Here is a 15,545-nt window from a genome sequence, read left to right as displayed (position 1 = left end):
GCCAAAGGGTAGTTCTCGCAGACCACAGTTGCAAGCCCACTTCAAACCGAAGGTGAGGCAGGAATGAGAAAGCTGGAGCGGGGGCAGGAAGTGTGTTTTTCCATGTAGGCTGAATGATCTTTTGACTGTAAGCGAGCCAAGTTCATGAACGTGAGATTCAGGCGTGAAGTGCGGTGTGCGCGCATGAAATGGCCGATGACTCAATAACAATACTTCTAGTAAATGTTATTTGTTCGGCTGGAGAGAAGAACAAAACTGAAATGTTAAAAGGAAGTCCAAATGCTTGCATAGGTGCCCCTCGGGGAGGGACGTGTTTGGACTCTAGTAGGTGGGGTGAAAGGCCAGTGGGTGAGAGGTCTCCGGCCGCCCCCCATATACGCCTCTGACAGCGCACCAGAGGGGCTTTTCAAACTGCCTCCCCGCCAGGGAGGCATAAAGGCCAACCTTCCCCAACCTGGTGCACTCCGGATGTGCTGGACTGCAACACCCATCGCCCCCAGCCAGAACGTGGACAATGGGAGTTGCAGTCCAAGGCATCTGGAGGGCACCAGGTTCCGGAAGCCAGTCTGGCTGTGGTTGCTCCGCCTTGGCTTGTGCTGAGCTGCTTGGCCATCAGGGCCCCACAGCCTTTGCTGCTTTGCACTGTGGCGGATGGGGTTACTTGGAAGTAAGCCCCCTCGGGATCCCAGTTTTGCAGGCTAAAACTTCTTTGTTCCAGCAGGCCTTTGGAGAATAATCTGGCCCTCCGTCTATGTTAATGTCTTATAATTTTGTTGTGTATTTTAAACGTTTATGGTTTTGTTTTCGTCCCCCCAATGTATGTTTTAAACTGCAAAGCGTTGGGCAAAAGGTGGGATACAAATTATTGTTGTTGTTGTTGTTGTGATCATAAATGTGGGCTTACTCCTGGCCAGACGTGCCCAGGATGGCCCTGCGTTCCATCCGATTCCGTAAAGGCTGCGAATTTGTGTTGGACTTCAAGTCCCATCCTCCCCAGATTATGTTGGACTACAACTCCCATCATCCTCCGGGGCGGTGAGGGTATCTAGCGGACCTCCGCCCTCTTGGCTGCCCAATGAGCCATATAAGCGTTCTTGCGGCGTCTGCGCGCGCAGGATGGGGGTGGTGGGGAGGGAGAAGCAGGCCCCGCCCCTTGCCTCCCGGCAGCCAATCGCGTCCCGCCCCGCGGTCCTGGCTGCTGCGGTTGCCGCCGCCCGATCCCAAGATGGCGCGCGCGGGGCCGGAAGCGGCCTGCGGTGTGTGTGTGGGGGGGTAGCCGGAAGCGGAAGCGGCCTGACGGGGCGGCGGCGGCGGCGATGCGTCTGCTGCGGGGCTCGGCGCTGGGCTTGGCGCTGTGGCTGTGGCAGCTGGGCCCGGCGGCGCAGGCGGTGGAGCCCATCAGCCTGGGCCTGGCGCTGGCCGGCGCCGCCGCCTCGGCCCTCACGGGCTTCATCTACACGCCGCGCCTCTACTGCTACTTCGCCGAGTGCTGCCTCGAGAGGCCCGGGGCCCGCGGCGGCGCCGGTGAGGAGGCCTGTGGCTGGGCGGGCTGCCGTGACGTCAGGGCAGGGCGGCGGTGACGTCAGGGGTGGTCGTGCTGGGACGGGCAGGCGGCGTCAGGGGTGTTGTGGGGTGGGGGTGTTGTGGTGAGGCTTGGTGGACTCCAACGCCTATGATCCCCAGGCATAGCCGAATTGGCTGGGGAGCATGTGAGCTGGAGTCCTGCACAGATGCGAAGTTGGACAAGGCTGGCGTAGAGGCAGGCTGAAAGGCGCTACCATGCCTATCATCCCCGTCCAACACACCCAAATGGCCGTGTTTGCTGGGGATACTGGGTGCCCATGACAGATCTCGACCCACCTTCGCCTCCCCCAACCTGACGTTTTGGACTCCCAATTCCCACCGCTCCTGGCCCTTGGCTACGCTGGGTGTGGGTGATGGGGCTTGTAGTCCAACACATGCGGAGCTGGTGTGCTTGGGGAAGCCTGGCTTGGAAGGCCTTGTTCTTCTCCCCCTGTCCCAGTCCTGCCCCCCACCCCGGCGCTCTCCCCCATCTCTGTTCTGTGAGGCCGGTTCCCAGGCGCTCTGGGGCCAAAGTCAGCCTGAGGATGTGTGCTGTGGGACGTTGGACTCTCTTTTATCTCTCTCCCGACAAAGGCGGGCGTTGTCGTCACAAGGAGCGGTGGAAACGCCTGGCGTCGCTTTGCACATCTCATATTGTGGAGAATGTGGGCAGGGTAACGTTCTTCTCCCTCTTGTCAAAACGCTAGAACCCGTTGAGAGTCCTCAACGGAGATTCAGGACAAATAAAAGGAAGGACTTCTTCACACAGCACATAGTCAAACTGTGGAACTCACTGCCACAAGACGTAGTGATGGCCACCAATTTGGATAGCTTTAAAAGGGAGCTTAGACAAATTTCTGGAGAACGCTATCAGAGGCTACTAGTCCGGATGGCTACGTGTTATCTCTGGTATCGGAGACAGTAAGCCTGTATACACCAATTGCTGGGGAACATGGGCAGGAGGGTGCTGTTGCACTCTCTGTGAAGCCTTGTCAGGGAACCGTAGGGCTGCCGTGGCAAGGAGGGGGTGGGTGGGGAAATTCACTTCCACCCGTCCAGCGTCGATCTGGATCCAACCCTGCGTGTGTGTAACGGGCTTCGGAATCCCAGCACGCTATTTCCCTGCTCATCCGGCTGTCGGCCTTCTGCTTCTCTGCCACCCCAACAGCGCTTCAGGAGGATTTGGACCAGAAGCTTTTCGGTCAGCATCTGGTGACGAAGGTGATCGTGAAGGCGGTCACCGGGTTTCTGAACAACTCCAAGCCCAAGAAGCCGCTGACCCTTTCCTTACACGGCTGGACAGGCACGGGCAAGAACTTTGTCAGCAAGATCGTTGCCGAGAGCATTTACAAAGAGGGCCTCAACAGCAAATACGTCCATCAGTTTGTGTCCACTTTGCATTTTCCTCATCGGCAGAACATCACCCACTACAAGGTAAACACACCAAATTTCCTAGGAGTGAGCCCCTGTGGAACACGGTGGAAAGCCACTGAGCTGACTCCAGCTAGTTTCTGAAGCAGAGGGGTAGGAGATTGCAGATTCTCGGTAGAATTAGAACTATCTGAATGACTTTATTTTTAAAGTGAGCGTTTAGGGGAGCCTTGCAGCCTTCCCCAATGTGATGCTTTCCAGCATAGACAGGGATTATGGGAGTTGTAGTCCGGCACATCTGGAGCGGAACAGTTTGGGGGAACGCTGACTTGTGTTTTCAGCGTTCAGGAGCTCGCTGTGTTTAGGGGCCGGCCTTTGATTTTGTCCGTTGGTCAATTGCAGCTCTAGCGCAGGAAGCCCCTGCTGCTGTGAAGACTTGAGATACTTCCTCAATTGAGAAGGTTTAACTTCCTGAAACTGTCCTTTGGCACTACGCTTTGTACGTGTGTGTCGGAGGTGGGTGGGTGGGTGTTTCCTGAACTTCTTTGCTAAATGTACAACCACTATTTTTGAACTGGTTGTGAATCCCAGCTGCTGTTCTCACCTGCAGCCCACAGAATATCTCAATAGGACATGTGCGCTTTTAAATTTTTAGGACCAGTTACAGCAATGGATCCGGGGCAACGTGAGCGATTGTGCGAGGTCCATTTTCATCTTCGATGAGATGGATAAAATGCACGCCGGGCTCATCGACTCCATCAAACCTTTCCTGGACTACTACGAGGAGCTGGACGGCGTGTCTTACCGGAAAGCCATCTTCATCTTCCTCAGGTGAGGAAAAATGACGAGGCTGGAATAAGATCTCCAGTTGTAGGAGCCAGAGCGGGTCTCGTCACAGGCTGAAAAGTTTCAGATTTCTGTCCCGAGGTGTTGCATTTTTTTATACTGGGATTGTGAAGTGGCTTGGAATTTTTATTTTAATTCCAGTCTTTCTTTGAGAAGTTAGCAGACATAAGCTTATTGGGTTTATGGGATCTGTGAGACATTCACTAATACATACTTTTCCAAAAGGAGCACTAGCACACTAACCCATTGGCAAAAATGTGTGTGCTTTCTTTTTTTAAAAAAAAATCTCATGCTTCTGCAGAAATGGGACTGAACCAACTCGACCTCCAAAAACCAGCAGTTTCAGCAAACCAATGTTATTTATTTACAGCATTTCTCCCCTCTCTTCTGCCAAAAAGGGCTCCTGGCACAGTTTAAAATTATTAATAATGGGACAGTCCCTGGCCTCAGGTTTACAGTCCAAAAGACATGACACAAAAGGAAAAGCAGCTGGGAGGGAGAAGGAAAAAAGAAGAAGACAGGACTGTTCTTAGTTCCAAAGTTCTTATAGGTGTGAAACAAGCTCCCTGCAGCTGTTCCTTCTTTGACCTTTGTATCGGGTGGGTGGAGGAAGAGGTTGGTCTCCCCCTTGCCGTGATTTTCCTGGGAGGCAGGGGTGAAGCTTCCAAGGGATGAGGCCAGAGGTCTGCCACCCCAGGGAGCTGTCCGCCGCACCTGTGACCCATCCATCCCCAGTTGAAAAGCCCTCTCCTTCCTTTACCCAGCAACGCGGGGGCTGAAGAGATCACCAAAGTGGCCCTGGATTTCTGGAGGCGGGGAAAGAGAAGGGAAGACTTGGGACTGCGGGACGTGGAGGCTCCGGTGTCCGTCTCTGTTTTCAACAACAAAAACAGTGAGTCAACGCTGGCTTTTGTCGTGGTTTTAAGACCACGGCCCTGCGGCACAGTTCCCCAGGAGCACGTGACGTTGCACTCGCGGGAAACGTAAGAAGCGTCTGTATTCTACGAGGCGCCTGCCGCTTCGCACAGTCAACCTCCGATCCGAGGTTGCTGCAAGACGTGCAAACCTGGACACCATGGGTTATTTGTGGCTTAAACAACCCAGACTTTGCTCTTAGGTTAACTTTGGGTAGTTTGACCCATGAATAACCCATGGTGTCCAAGTTCGCACATCACACAGCAACCCCCGATAAGAGGTTGATTCTGCAAAGCTGGCCGTGGCTCCCATGCGGCATGCGACCAGCAAATCAGGGGTGAATTAACCTATGCTTTGCTGCCAACAGGCCCAGTGTAACCGCCTCCCTGAAGTGTGGCCTTTGACTAGGGCTGCACACCTCTGGACCCACCCAGCTAACCCTAACCTAATAGCTATGCATTGAGGCCCATCAGGCGCTTGACTCACCCTCCCAGTTTTTCATAACGTCCCAGAAGTCAAGAAAACCAGGGTGTGTGTTCTTCAGCCCCCGTTGGGGCACCCTATGTAGCAAAGGAGCTGCCTTCAGCCCTCTGGCTCGGCTTCGGCCCCGTGCCCTCTGCATTTCTAGCTCTGCGTTTCTTTGAGGACTCTTCTCCGCTCCATCGCTCATCAGAGTTCCTTTCCAGCCTCGCAGTTCGGTCTCCAATGTGGAAACCTTTCCATTGGGCTGTTTGGTCCCTCGCTTAAAAGGTTTTCGCCGCAGGCACAGCCTGAGACTTGGGATGACCCAAGACGAGAGCGTTTTCAACTCTGGAATGCAGACTCTTGGTTCAGTGTAAACACGCTTGATGTCTTCAGCAGTGCTGGGCTTTGGAGGGTCCCATGTAGGTTTACTGCTGTTCCAGCCTCCAACTGTGTTGGACTACAACTCCCATCATTCCCAGCGGGAGGGCACAAGGTTGGCGAAGACTGTGTTAACTGTAGACAGACAAAAGTTGCCATTTACGGGGGGGGGGGGGGGGGAAAGGCGAGCTTTCATATTTTCTTTTTCGTTCCCTAGCACAGTAGCACACCAGAACCAAAATAGCACCTTGAGTCACACCGGTGTGCTTTCAGCCCTCTGTCCCATTGATTCAAATTGCCGCCTCACTAACGTTAATCACACCTCCGTCCATCTACTGATGAGACTAATGAATAGAAACCTTGCCGCCCTTCTTTCCTTGCTTCTGTTCTGGTCCACCTCCCTAAAACCGTACCGCGTCACAGGGTCCCTCTCCCCCTCCCTCCCTCCCTCCCTCTCTCTGCAGGCGGCTTTTGGCACAGCAGCCTGATCGACCGGAACCTCGTCGATTACTTCATCCCCTTCCTGCCACTGGAGTACAAGCACGTGAAAATGTGCATCCGGGTGGAGCTCGAATCCCGCGGCTACATGGTGGACGAGGAAATCGTGACCCGGGTCGCCGACGAGATGACCTACTTCCCCAAGGAGGAGAAAATCTATTCCGACAAGGGATGCAAGACCGTGTACACCAAGCTGGACTTCTACTACGACTTGTAATAAGTCCTGACGATCTCGCCTTCCAAGGGAAATGAACCCAATCACAGAACTTAGGAGAAACTGAATTTTTCTTTTTTTCCTAATTGTTTGGTGTTTTTTTAAAAGTGTAAATAGGGTACGATTCATGGGGCGGAGGCAGAGTAGGAGCAACAGCCATTCTGAAACGACACAAAATTATGGCCTTGTTTTAAGAGAGCGACCTATAGGTTTGTCCGCTCCAGAGCATTGCTCAGTGGTAACGTCTATCGTGAAGAATTACTTTTATGACTCTTTTATGGACCAGGGAAAGGTAGGGCTGATCTGCGTGATAGAACCCATTTCTAATCAGATACCTGATCAATATCATATTATCATTGAGCCTTTTCTAATCCGATATCTGGTTGATGTCAGGTATATTCTGATTCTTTAAGTACTGTGACTTTTCTTAAGCAATGAAGGAATGTTCTTGCAACATCTGTAGGAAAACTAACTCTGCCTTTCTTGACCTGGAGCCCTCCAGATGTGTTGGACTACAACACCCAGCATCTAGAGGGCGTCAGGTTGGGGAAGGCTGAACGAACCCTTTCTGTCTCTGAAAATAAATCCTTTCTTCAAAGGCTTCCGGTAATGGGAGGTAATTCATGCAGTGATTTCCAAACCGTGCACTTAGGGAGGAGCAGAATACTAGGTGTGTTTTAGGACATCACCTGCGCGTGCACTGGGCAGGATCTGACAGTGTCTGTCGACGGTTGGATCCTTCCCGCTTTGTGTGAAACAGCCAGGCTGCTCACAACTCACACAGAGTGCTCCCCAGAATCCTTTGCAGCACACAGCGGGCCATGAGCACAGGGTTCCTCGGGAGAAGAGATTTCCCGAAGGTGAAGTGCAGAGCTCACCTAAACGGCACCCTCCTGCCCCGATTTCTTTTTCCAAGTGGCTTTTTTATAAGATAAATGTGTGAATAAAGCTTTGTTGAATGTCCATGTACCGTTGCACCTGTCGACTTAAAAGCTTCCTTGTTGCCTGCAAATTCGTAGCATCGGGCAAATTTGGAATGCTTGCGAAGTGACTCAGGAGTAACACTGAGCTCTATGACACCTCCACGTAAGTATGCACAGGGTTCACCGTAGCCTTCTCCAACTTGCTGCCCTCCGGGTGTGTTGGGACTACAACTCCCAATCGACATGGCCAATGGTCAGGGATGATAGAAGTTGCAGTCCAACACCTGGTGTCGCCTTGACTCTCTTTCCCTCCAAGTTTGGACTTAGTTCTCTGGGTTGTGTTTTCTCTTGGAATTTTGTGCCCTCTTTTATTAGTACACCACGTGTGCCTGTGGTTGATTCATTATGCCTTATTATTACTTCCCTATTCTGCTTTGCCAATTGATTCTTTGTGCTTTAGACAACCAATCACCAAGGGCAGGGCTTTCTCAGTGGTGGCCTCACATCTTTGGAACTCCCTCCCGCAGGGAGATATCGAAGGGGGGAAAGCTTCATCATTACTAACTTTTTAAGATCACGCTAAAGACTGATTTATTCCATCCTGATTTAAAAACCGTGAGTTCCTGCTGCTTATGTACGTGCGTGTGTTTAATTGGGTTGGATCCAGGAACTGTCTTCCATAACAGGGGTGAGGAAATTCATTTCCTCCATCATAAATTGGAATCCCACCCAGCGTGTGTACGTTCACGTGTTGGGACACGCCCTGAAAAGCAGGTTAAAAATCTTTGGAAATAAAGAAGCAGGCCTTTAATCAGGCAATCCATATATGCACCAGAAGATAGAAACGTGGTTGAACAGCTGTAGCAAAGAAGCTGAAAATGTTTTAACAGCAGGTAACGAGACAACGAGGACAAAGTGTGTTTCTTAGAACCTCTTTAATGCTGCTGTTTGTAACAGTGATATTTAGTCCACGAAAGGACTCCGACATTCCAAAAAACAGAAAGGATAAGCATACAACTTTGGACTGCATAACAAAAGAGAAACCAGGTCTGTTTTATGGATAAAAACCAACATAATGGTTTTTCACAGCAGCTACAAATGACCCACTGTTGTTCTGTTCAGACTCTAAAATTCACAGCAGTAAAAAAAAGAAAAGAAAGGGTTAACATCCTGCATTTTTTGAATTAAGTTTCAAATTCATGACCGCCAACACAGCTTTCGTTTCTCCGCCACACTGCAACCATACTCTATTTCTCAAGATCTGTGGTCGTCCAGATGTTACTGGACTACAACTCCCATCATGCATGACCATTAGCCACGCTGGTTAGGGCTGATGGAGTCGAACAGCATTTGGAATGCCGTCCTGCTCTAAGTTGGGGCGGGCCAATTCCAGCCCTCCAGATGTTGTGGCCTACCACTCCCATGAGCCCCAGCTGGCATAGCCAATGGCAAGGGATCATGGGAGCTGTAGGCCAAAACATCTGGAGGGCCACAAGTTGCCCATCCCTGCTCTAGCTTAAGGGAAACACACCAGCGTCAAATCCCCCACCCCAAAACCTTGTGAGAACCATTCTTCATTGGTGTCCTTTGCCTATGGTTTTATTTTCCAGTGACGGAAATACCAACGGACCCCCCCCCCCCCCACCATGATCCGTTTTCACCGCCGGGCTGTGGGGTGCTTAGGACAAGAAGCCGCAGACCTACGACAAGGAACAGAGGGAGAGAAACATGAGCACGCCAGAGGTTCGATCACAGGAAGGCACTTATCTGGCAAAACATCCGCTGCACGTGAAGATTGTGGGGAAACAGGGACTCCAGGAAGAACGCCCCCCTCAGACCTCTGGCCCCTTGCGATGATGCGAAGGCCGAAAGCGAAAGGTTTTGGCCCAAAGCTCAGCGCCCTTTGCTGCCTGGCTGCCAGCCAGCCCGGGACCAAACCCGTCCTAGAGAGGTGTGCTGCTGCAACGCCCACGTTTGACCGGGCTCTGACATCTTCCCCGAAGCCCTTCGGCTGCAATGACCCACTCCCCCACCGCACGCAAATCACAGGATCTGGTTCGATTTGGGCTTACAAAGAAGAGTTGCTGAACACGCCAACAGAAAAGCAAATCATTCTCAGATCCCAAGTTCTCATTCCCTGAAATCAACGCTGCTTATTAAGCCTTACAATATATAGAGAGAGAAAGAGTGGAAAGGAGCTATTTGTACTGGACCCCGCCTTCTCTCTGTTCTCTAGCTTTATCATATTTTTACCACCATTCTCGGGATCAAGGTATAAAAAGATACTTTTTAAAAAAATGTTCCTTAAAGTCACCTCCGTAAAAAGGTAACAAGCGACATCGTACCCGGGTGGGCACCTGAGTCAGGAGGGGGCATCCTTTTAGGGAGAAACGTTTCCGGGGTGCAGTGTGGGCCACACATAAAACCGTGTGGCTCACCCCCGCGGGCTGGACGGGGCCCGACCCCGATTTGCGCAAAGAAGACGGCTGAGCTGTAACAGTGATCCCCGCAAAACGCGGAATCCTCTTTCAGGCTATGCTGGCGCTGTGGACCTAATTGGGTTGCAACGGTCAAAAGCCCTGGAAGCACGCCAGCCGTTTTCTGCAAGCCACTGGCCACCAGATGTGTTGGACGTGGGATGGCGGTTTGTTCCGAGGAGGGAAGGATAGGGGCACAGTGGTGTGATCCACTAGCCACGGCCCTGAGCTCAGCCTGATGCCTCCAGTGTCCCCATGACAGAAGGTTCATGGACCCGGCTCTTCCGCTACAGACGAGAAGCCAGCTATGCTACAACTTCCCCGGAAGCTGATCCTGAAAGAGAACTGGCCGTCTCCAAAACGCCCTCGCGCAACCTCTAACGCTTGCCGCTCCCGCCGATGACCGAGAACAAAGCACTCTACTCCTCCCTGACCCCTGAAATTCCCAAACTGATATCGGGCCGGGCGGGAATAAGTCATAGAATGAGGCCGCTTTCGTCTCCGTCCAAACAGTGTCGCTGAGAAGCTTACCTGGAATGTCACCGCAGTAAATTGGATTATGGGTCAAATTATGTTTGGCCAGGACCCCTTGTAGAGATCTCGACAGAAAAACCAGAACGGCAATTTTGGGATGACGGCACGCGCTCGAAGAGGAAACGATTTGGGGAGGGGGGAAAGGGAGACCAGAAAACCCGGGCAGCTCCGAGAACTCCAAAACAGTTAAAAAGTGCAAATTCGTAGATTATGCGTTTTTTAAAAAAGGCTTTTCAAAGTGCTTTGAAGAAGGCCGCGGTTTCGTGGTAATTCCTCCTCGTCCGCTTCCTGGTTCGGCGTCGTTAGAAGAAACGGCGACCCTCAGTAGAAGTCTAACTTGGTCTGCACCGTTTTGCAGCCTTTGTCCGAGTAGATCCGCTCGTCTTTCGGGAAGAACGTCATCTCGTCGGCCACGCTCTTGACCACCGCCTCGTTGACGGCGCGGCCGCGGGAGCGCATCTCCGCCCGGACGCACATTTTCACGTGGCTGTATTCCAGCGGGAGGAAAGGCACAAAGTAGTCGATGAGGTTTCGGTCAATCAGGCTGCTGTGCCAGAGGCCGCCTGGAGAACGGTAGACATTGGGAGGGATAGAGGAGATGGGGGCACCATTAATTAATTAATTACTGCGTGTACATCCTGCTTTTTTTCCCCTCTTGCAAAGAACCCAGTGTAGCTCACGTGGTTCTCTTCTCCGTATTACCCTCACAACAACCCTGTGAGGTAGGCTAGGCTGAGAGTCCGGGACTGGCCCAAAGCCACTCAGTCAGCTTCGCTTGGCTGAGAGTAGGATTGAATCTCCCGAGTCTCAGTCAAACACTCTCACCGCTACACCACACTGCCTTTATCCTTGGTTCTGACATACTCAGCTAGTTGAGGGCCTCTCTGTTTAGGACAGGGAAGTTGTTGAGCCCCCAAGCGCTTCTCTGAAGCGGAATTCAGCCTTCAGAGGTCACACAGGAAGGAGGCGAACCCCAAGCAGTGACTCACACAGAGAAGCAACAGGGAGCCTCTTCGGGGGCTGAGCTCCCAGGGCCTCTCAACTCATTGCGGCACAAAGCTCAGGGCCTCTACTGAGCCAATCCTTTTGCAAGGGCTTTAGTTTCATTCCGAAATATCCTTGATCTTTGATTTATTTTTCAATTAAAGAATTGTACACACACACACACGTACGTGCCCCCAGCATTTAAATATGCAAGCCATCTCACTGTTCTTGTTGTTGAACACGCCCACGGACAAGACCGGCTCCAGGTCTTTCAGCCGGATGTCTCTCCTCTGCTTCCCTCTCCTCCAGAAGTCCAAAGCCACCCGGGTGATGAGGTCGCCCCCAGCGTTACTGAAGAAAAGCGGGGAGGGGAAAAACACACCCCGTAGCATTAGCGGTGTCAATATTTGACCTTCCCTCTTCCTGTAATGTTCCCTCAACGGCTAGTCCTTCTTTCTCTCGTCTTCGTAAGATCTGGCTCAGCCACCCTTCCTTCTTTGATTACCGCGAAGACTCTTTCTTGCTTCAAGAGGCAGCTGGACAGCCCTCTGTCAGGGATGCTTTCAGGGTTGGACTCGATGGCCTTAGAGGCCCCTTCCAACTCTGCGATTGTATGATTCTCAAGTTGGCCTCGTTCAGACATAACCGGGGGAAAGGGGGCCTTTCCCCCCCTTCTGTTGGGGGCTGCATGCAGGCATGTGACAGGCCGGAAACGAAACTGACTAGATGGACCCCCGGTCTGATCCAGCCTCAGGGCTCTTCTCCTGTTCTGATCTATTATCAGCATGGAAAGAGAGTGAAAAGAACCATGGATCGCGGCAATGATCATCCAGCCCACGGCGGGCCTGGCGGAGTCCAATTCGACCCCCTGCGTTAAAGAAGTTCTGCTTCCCTGGTTCAGGGCAATGTGCCAGTTTCAAACCGCCGAATGAACCGGCTACACCAGAAGCCGGAGGGGCGTTCGTGCTGGCTGCGGAGACCCACTGACCTGAGGAAGATGAAGATCGCGCGTCGGTAGGAGACTCCGTCAATCTGCTCGTAGTAGTCGAGAAAGGGCTTTATGGCGTCAATCAGCCCCGGGTGCAGCTTGTCCATTTCGTCGAAGATGAAGACGGACCTGGCGCAAGCGCTCACGTTACCCCGGATCCACCTCTGCAACTGGTCCTGGGACCCAAACAGTGCAAAGAAGAAACGCAAACCTGACTTATTTATAGTGGAAGCATTTTTATGCCTCTCTGCCCATCCCCATACCTCCCACCCCTCAAAAACGGCTCCCGGAGCGACTGACAATTTATCGGTAAATGGATTACAATCAATCCCTGCCCCCACAGGCTTACAATCTAAAAAAGGCACGACATATGAGGAGAAGGCGGTGGGGAGGGAAGAGGAAAAAATGAAGTGGATTCTCAGCAGAAGTGATGAAACTAATGGCCCTCTCATTTCTAGGGGGAGGGCGTCCAACTGAATGTTCCCTCTGTCTGCTCCTGCCTCCCTCCACGATGGCCAACAGCTGTTACAATTTAAATAAATAAATGTCCCTTTAGATCCTAGATAGATTAAGGGTGCAATCCTATACATCTTTAGACAGGAAGAAGCTGGCCGGGGCATGCTGGCCAGTGGTAGGCCTTTTTTTCTGGCTAAACCTGCACAGGCCTGCATCCTAACAAACGTATCCTAAATGCCATGGTACAAACATATAAAGGAACGCTCTATTTTTGTATGATGGAGACAGCAACATTCATTTCTGCAAAATCTTGAAAAAAGAAAGGAGTCTAACCGGTCTGAGGAGATAGGGCGTCTAATTTAGGAAACTCGCCAAAGCAAACATGTGTTCAAGCCTTCGCGTCTCACTTTCCATTCTCTTCCGATCGGCCGCCCTGCCTTTTACCAGAAGTCAAAGCATCGCGCCAGCGGAGTGCTGGAAAAGGTCACGACATTTCCAGTACCCAAAGAAGTAGGGAGGCAGTGTGGTGTAGTGTGGTGGTCAGAGCGCTGGACTGGGACTTGGGTTCAAATCCCCCCTGAACCACAAAGCTGCCTGGGTGACATCTCTGGCTCTCAGACTAACCTACCTTGCAGGGTTGTTGTGAGGATAACACAGAGAGGAGGAAAAAGTTGGTGAAAGGCACCACGGGCTTTTTGCAAGTGGGGAAAAGGTGGGATATCGACATGGGGTTTCATCGCAGTGATACAAAGAAGAGCTCACCTTGTACAGTTTGATCTGGTGATTGTGCGGAAAGTGCAGCGTGGAGAGGAACAGGTGGACAAATTTACTCTTGAGGCCTTTCTTGTGGATGTTTTCGGCCACGATCTGGCTGACGAAGTTCTTGCCGGTGCCGGCCCAGCCATGCAGCGAGAGGGTGAGGGGCTTCTTGGGGCTGGGGTTGTGGACGAAGCCCGTCACGGCTTTCAAGGCCACTTCTTGCGCCAGGTGCTGCCCGAAGAGCCTAGCGTTCAGCTCCATCCGGAGCGCTGCGGCAGAAGGCAGACAGAAAGGCGCCCAAGTTGAGAAACGTTTCCAGTCAGCTGTCCGGCAGGACAGCGGCCTCTCTCCAGCCCCGGCAGACTGCAACCCCCATCATTCCCAGCCAACAGGGCCAGGGATTGGGGGCGATGGATGGTATAGTCCCAAAATGCCTGGAACCCTGCTTTTCCCCAAACCGTTGGGTCTACAAATCTCATCAACAGCCAAGAGACCCATGATCGGGGATGATGGGAATAGTAGTCCACGACGCCTGGAAGGTGCCAGGTTTGGGGTGGGGGTGAGGAGAGAAGGGTTCTCTAACCCTCCACCCTCCAGCTACATTGACCCCAACCGTTGGGGATTGTGGGAGTTGTAGTCCAAGCCCCCCCCCCCAAAGGCACCAGCTGCTGGGGCAGGAAGCTCTAACCCAGCCTCTTTGACGTGTGTTGGCATCCAGCTGATAACAACATCGCTAGGCAATAGGGCCCAGGATTGTGGATCATAGGAGTTGTAGTCCAAAACCCTCCAGAAGGCGCCAGTTTGGTGCAGAGGGGGAGGAGAGAGGGTAAAATTGCCCTAACCCGGGCTTCCCAGAGGCATTGGGTGTGTGTGTGTGTGGTCAGGGGGAGAGAAACTAGGGGCGACTCTTGCCCCTCACCCAGTCCGCCTGGAAGGCGGGTTGTCGGACCGCAGCTCCCCATCATCCCCAGCCAGCCGCCCAGCCGGGGATGATGGGCCTCGTGGTGGCGGTGCCCGCGCCGTTACCGGTGGCGTTGGGCCGCTCGTCTTCGCCGGGGCAGCACTCCACGAAGCTGCAGTAGAAGCGGGGCGACGAGAGGTAGCCGGTGAGCGCCGAGGCCGCCCCGATGGCGATGGTGGTGCTGATGGGCTCCAGCGCGGCGGCGCCCGGCGCGGACCAGCAGGCGGCGGCCGCCAGCAGCAGCGGCAGGAGCGGAGGCATGGCGGGCGGCGGGCGGCGGAGACGCGGGGCGGCGGCGGGGGGGCGACTACGACTCCCGGCGTGCCCTGCGCGGAGGCCGTCTTTGCCGAGGGCGGAAGAGCCTGCTCCGCCCGCCCCTCTCCAGGGGGGATGCTGGGAGCTGTAGTCCCACATCCCTACTGAAGTCCCACACGCTTGGGGGGATGCTGGGACTTCAGTTTCCACCATCCCCCCCCCCCCCCAACAGGGCATAGTGGGAATTGTAGTCCCAGCATAGCTCATGTAATCCCCCACCCCTGGCAGGGATGCTGGGACTACAACTCCCATCACTGCAGTCCCAACATCCCTCCCAGGGGTTACATGAGGTATGCTGAGACTACAATAACCCACTCTCCTCTATAGGGGGATGGTGGAAGTTGTAGTGCCACTATCCCCCCAAGCATGTGGGACTACAGTAATGGGAGTTGTAGTCCCACATCCCTACTGTAGTCCCACACGCTTGGGAGGATGCTGGGACTACAGCTTCCACCATCCCCCCCATAGGACATAGTGGGAATTGTAGTCCCAGCATAGCTCATGTAATCCCCCACCCCTGGCAGGGATGCTGGGACTACAACTCCCATCACTGCAGTCCCAACATCCCTCCCAGGGGTTACATGAGGTATGCTGAGACTACAATAACCCACTCTCCTCTATAGGGGGATGGTGGAAGTTGTAGTGCCACTATCCCCCCCAAGCGTGTGGGACTACAGTAATGGGAGTTGTAGTCCCAGCATCTCTCACATAGTCCCACAAGCCGGTTGTAGCCCCACAACCCTGGGAGCGATGCTGAGACTACACCTCCCATCATCCGGAATGTGTGTTAAGATGAAAGTTGGGAACTGTTTCGAATGATTGCAGTGGGGAAAGCATCATTAAAAAATTATATAAGGGGAGGGGAGAAAATCTTAATTAAAACTCTTCGCATCAAAAC

General features: G+C 53.0%; 2 protein-coding genes across 2 annotated transcripts; one reads left to right on the top strand and one right to left on the bottom strand.

The window, feature by feature from the left end:
• Positions 1 to 1,315: 1,315 nt before the first annotated feature.
• On the top strand, positions 1,316 to 7,213 carry LOC134411057 (torsin-1A-like). Its single transcript, XM_063144641.1, has 5 exons — positions 1,316 to 1,524; positions 2,732 to 2,997; positions 3,590 to 3,765; positions 4,545 to 4,672; positions 6,003 to 7,213. Exons 1-5 carry the CDS (start codon positions 1,317 to 1,319, stop codon positions 6,251 to 6,253), a joined length of 1,029 nt encoding a protein of 342 aa, XP_063000711.1. The 5' UTR covers position 1,316; the 3' UTR covers positions 6,254 to 7,213.
• An 893-nt stretch (positions 7,214 to 8,106) lies between these two features.
• Positions 8,107 to 14,746, bottom strand: TOR1B (torsin family 1 member B). Its single transcript, XM_063144994.1, has 5 exons — positions 14,398 to 14,746; positions 13,375 to 13,640; positions 12,157 to 12,332; positions 11,392 to 11,519; positions 8,107 to 10,747 (listed from the first exon to the last, which is right to left on the bottom strand). Exons 1-5 carry the CDS (start codon positions 14,744 to 14,746, stop codon positions 10,506 to 10,508), a joined length of 1,161 nt encoding a protein of 386 aa, XP_063001064.1. The 3' UTR covers positions 8,107 to 10,505.
• Between the last annotated feature and the right edge of the window lie 799 nt (positions 14,747 to 15,545).

This window comes from Elgaria multicarinata, chromosome 19 (genome assembly GCF_023053635.1).
Source record: "Elgaria multicarinata webbii isolate HBS135686 ecotype San Diego chromosome 19, rElgMul1.1.pri, whole genome shotgun sequence".
NCBI classification, from domain to species: Eukaryota; Metazoa; Chordata; class Lepidosauria; order Squamata; family Anguidae; genus Elgaria; species Elgaria multicarinata.
The sequence above is the reverse complement of the archived record's forward strand: the minus strand, read 5'-3'. Positions and strand labels throughout refer to the sequence as shown.

Excerpts from the sequence above, each read along its gene's own strand:
- LOC134411057 (XM_063144641.1), top strand. The coding sequence starts at position 1,317 with ATGCGTCTGCTGCGGGGCTCGGCGCTGGGCTTGGCGCTGTGGCTGTGG. Across the intron at positions 2,998-3,589 it reads AGAACATCACCCACTACAAG|GACCAGTTACAGCAATGGAT; the intron begins GTAAACACACCA and ends TTAAATTTTTAG. Across the intron at positions 3,766-4,544 it reads GCCATCTTCATCTTCCTCAG|CAACGCGGGGGCTGAAGAGA; the intron begins GTGAGGAAAAAT and ends TCCTTTACCCAG.
- TOR1B (XM_063144994.1), bottom strand. The coding sequence starts at position 14,746 with ATGTGGGACTACAGCTCCCAGCATCCCCCCTGGAGAGGGGCGGGCGGA. Across the intron at positions 13,641-14,397 it reads CGAGCGGCCCAACGCCACCG|CGCTCCGGATGGAGCTGAAC; the intron begins GTAACGGCGCGG and ends CTTCTGCCGCAG. Across the intron at positions 11,520-12,156 it reads GCGATCTTCATCTTCCTCAG|TAACGCTGGGGGCGACCTCA; the intron begins GTCAGTGGGTCT and ends GCTTTTCTTCAG.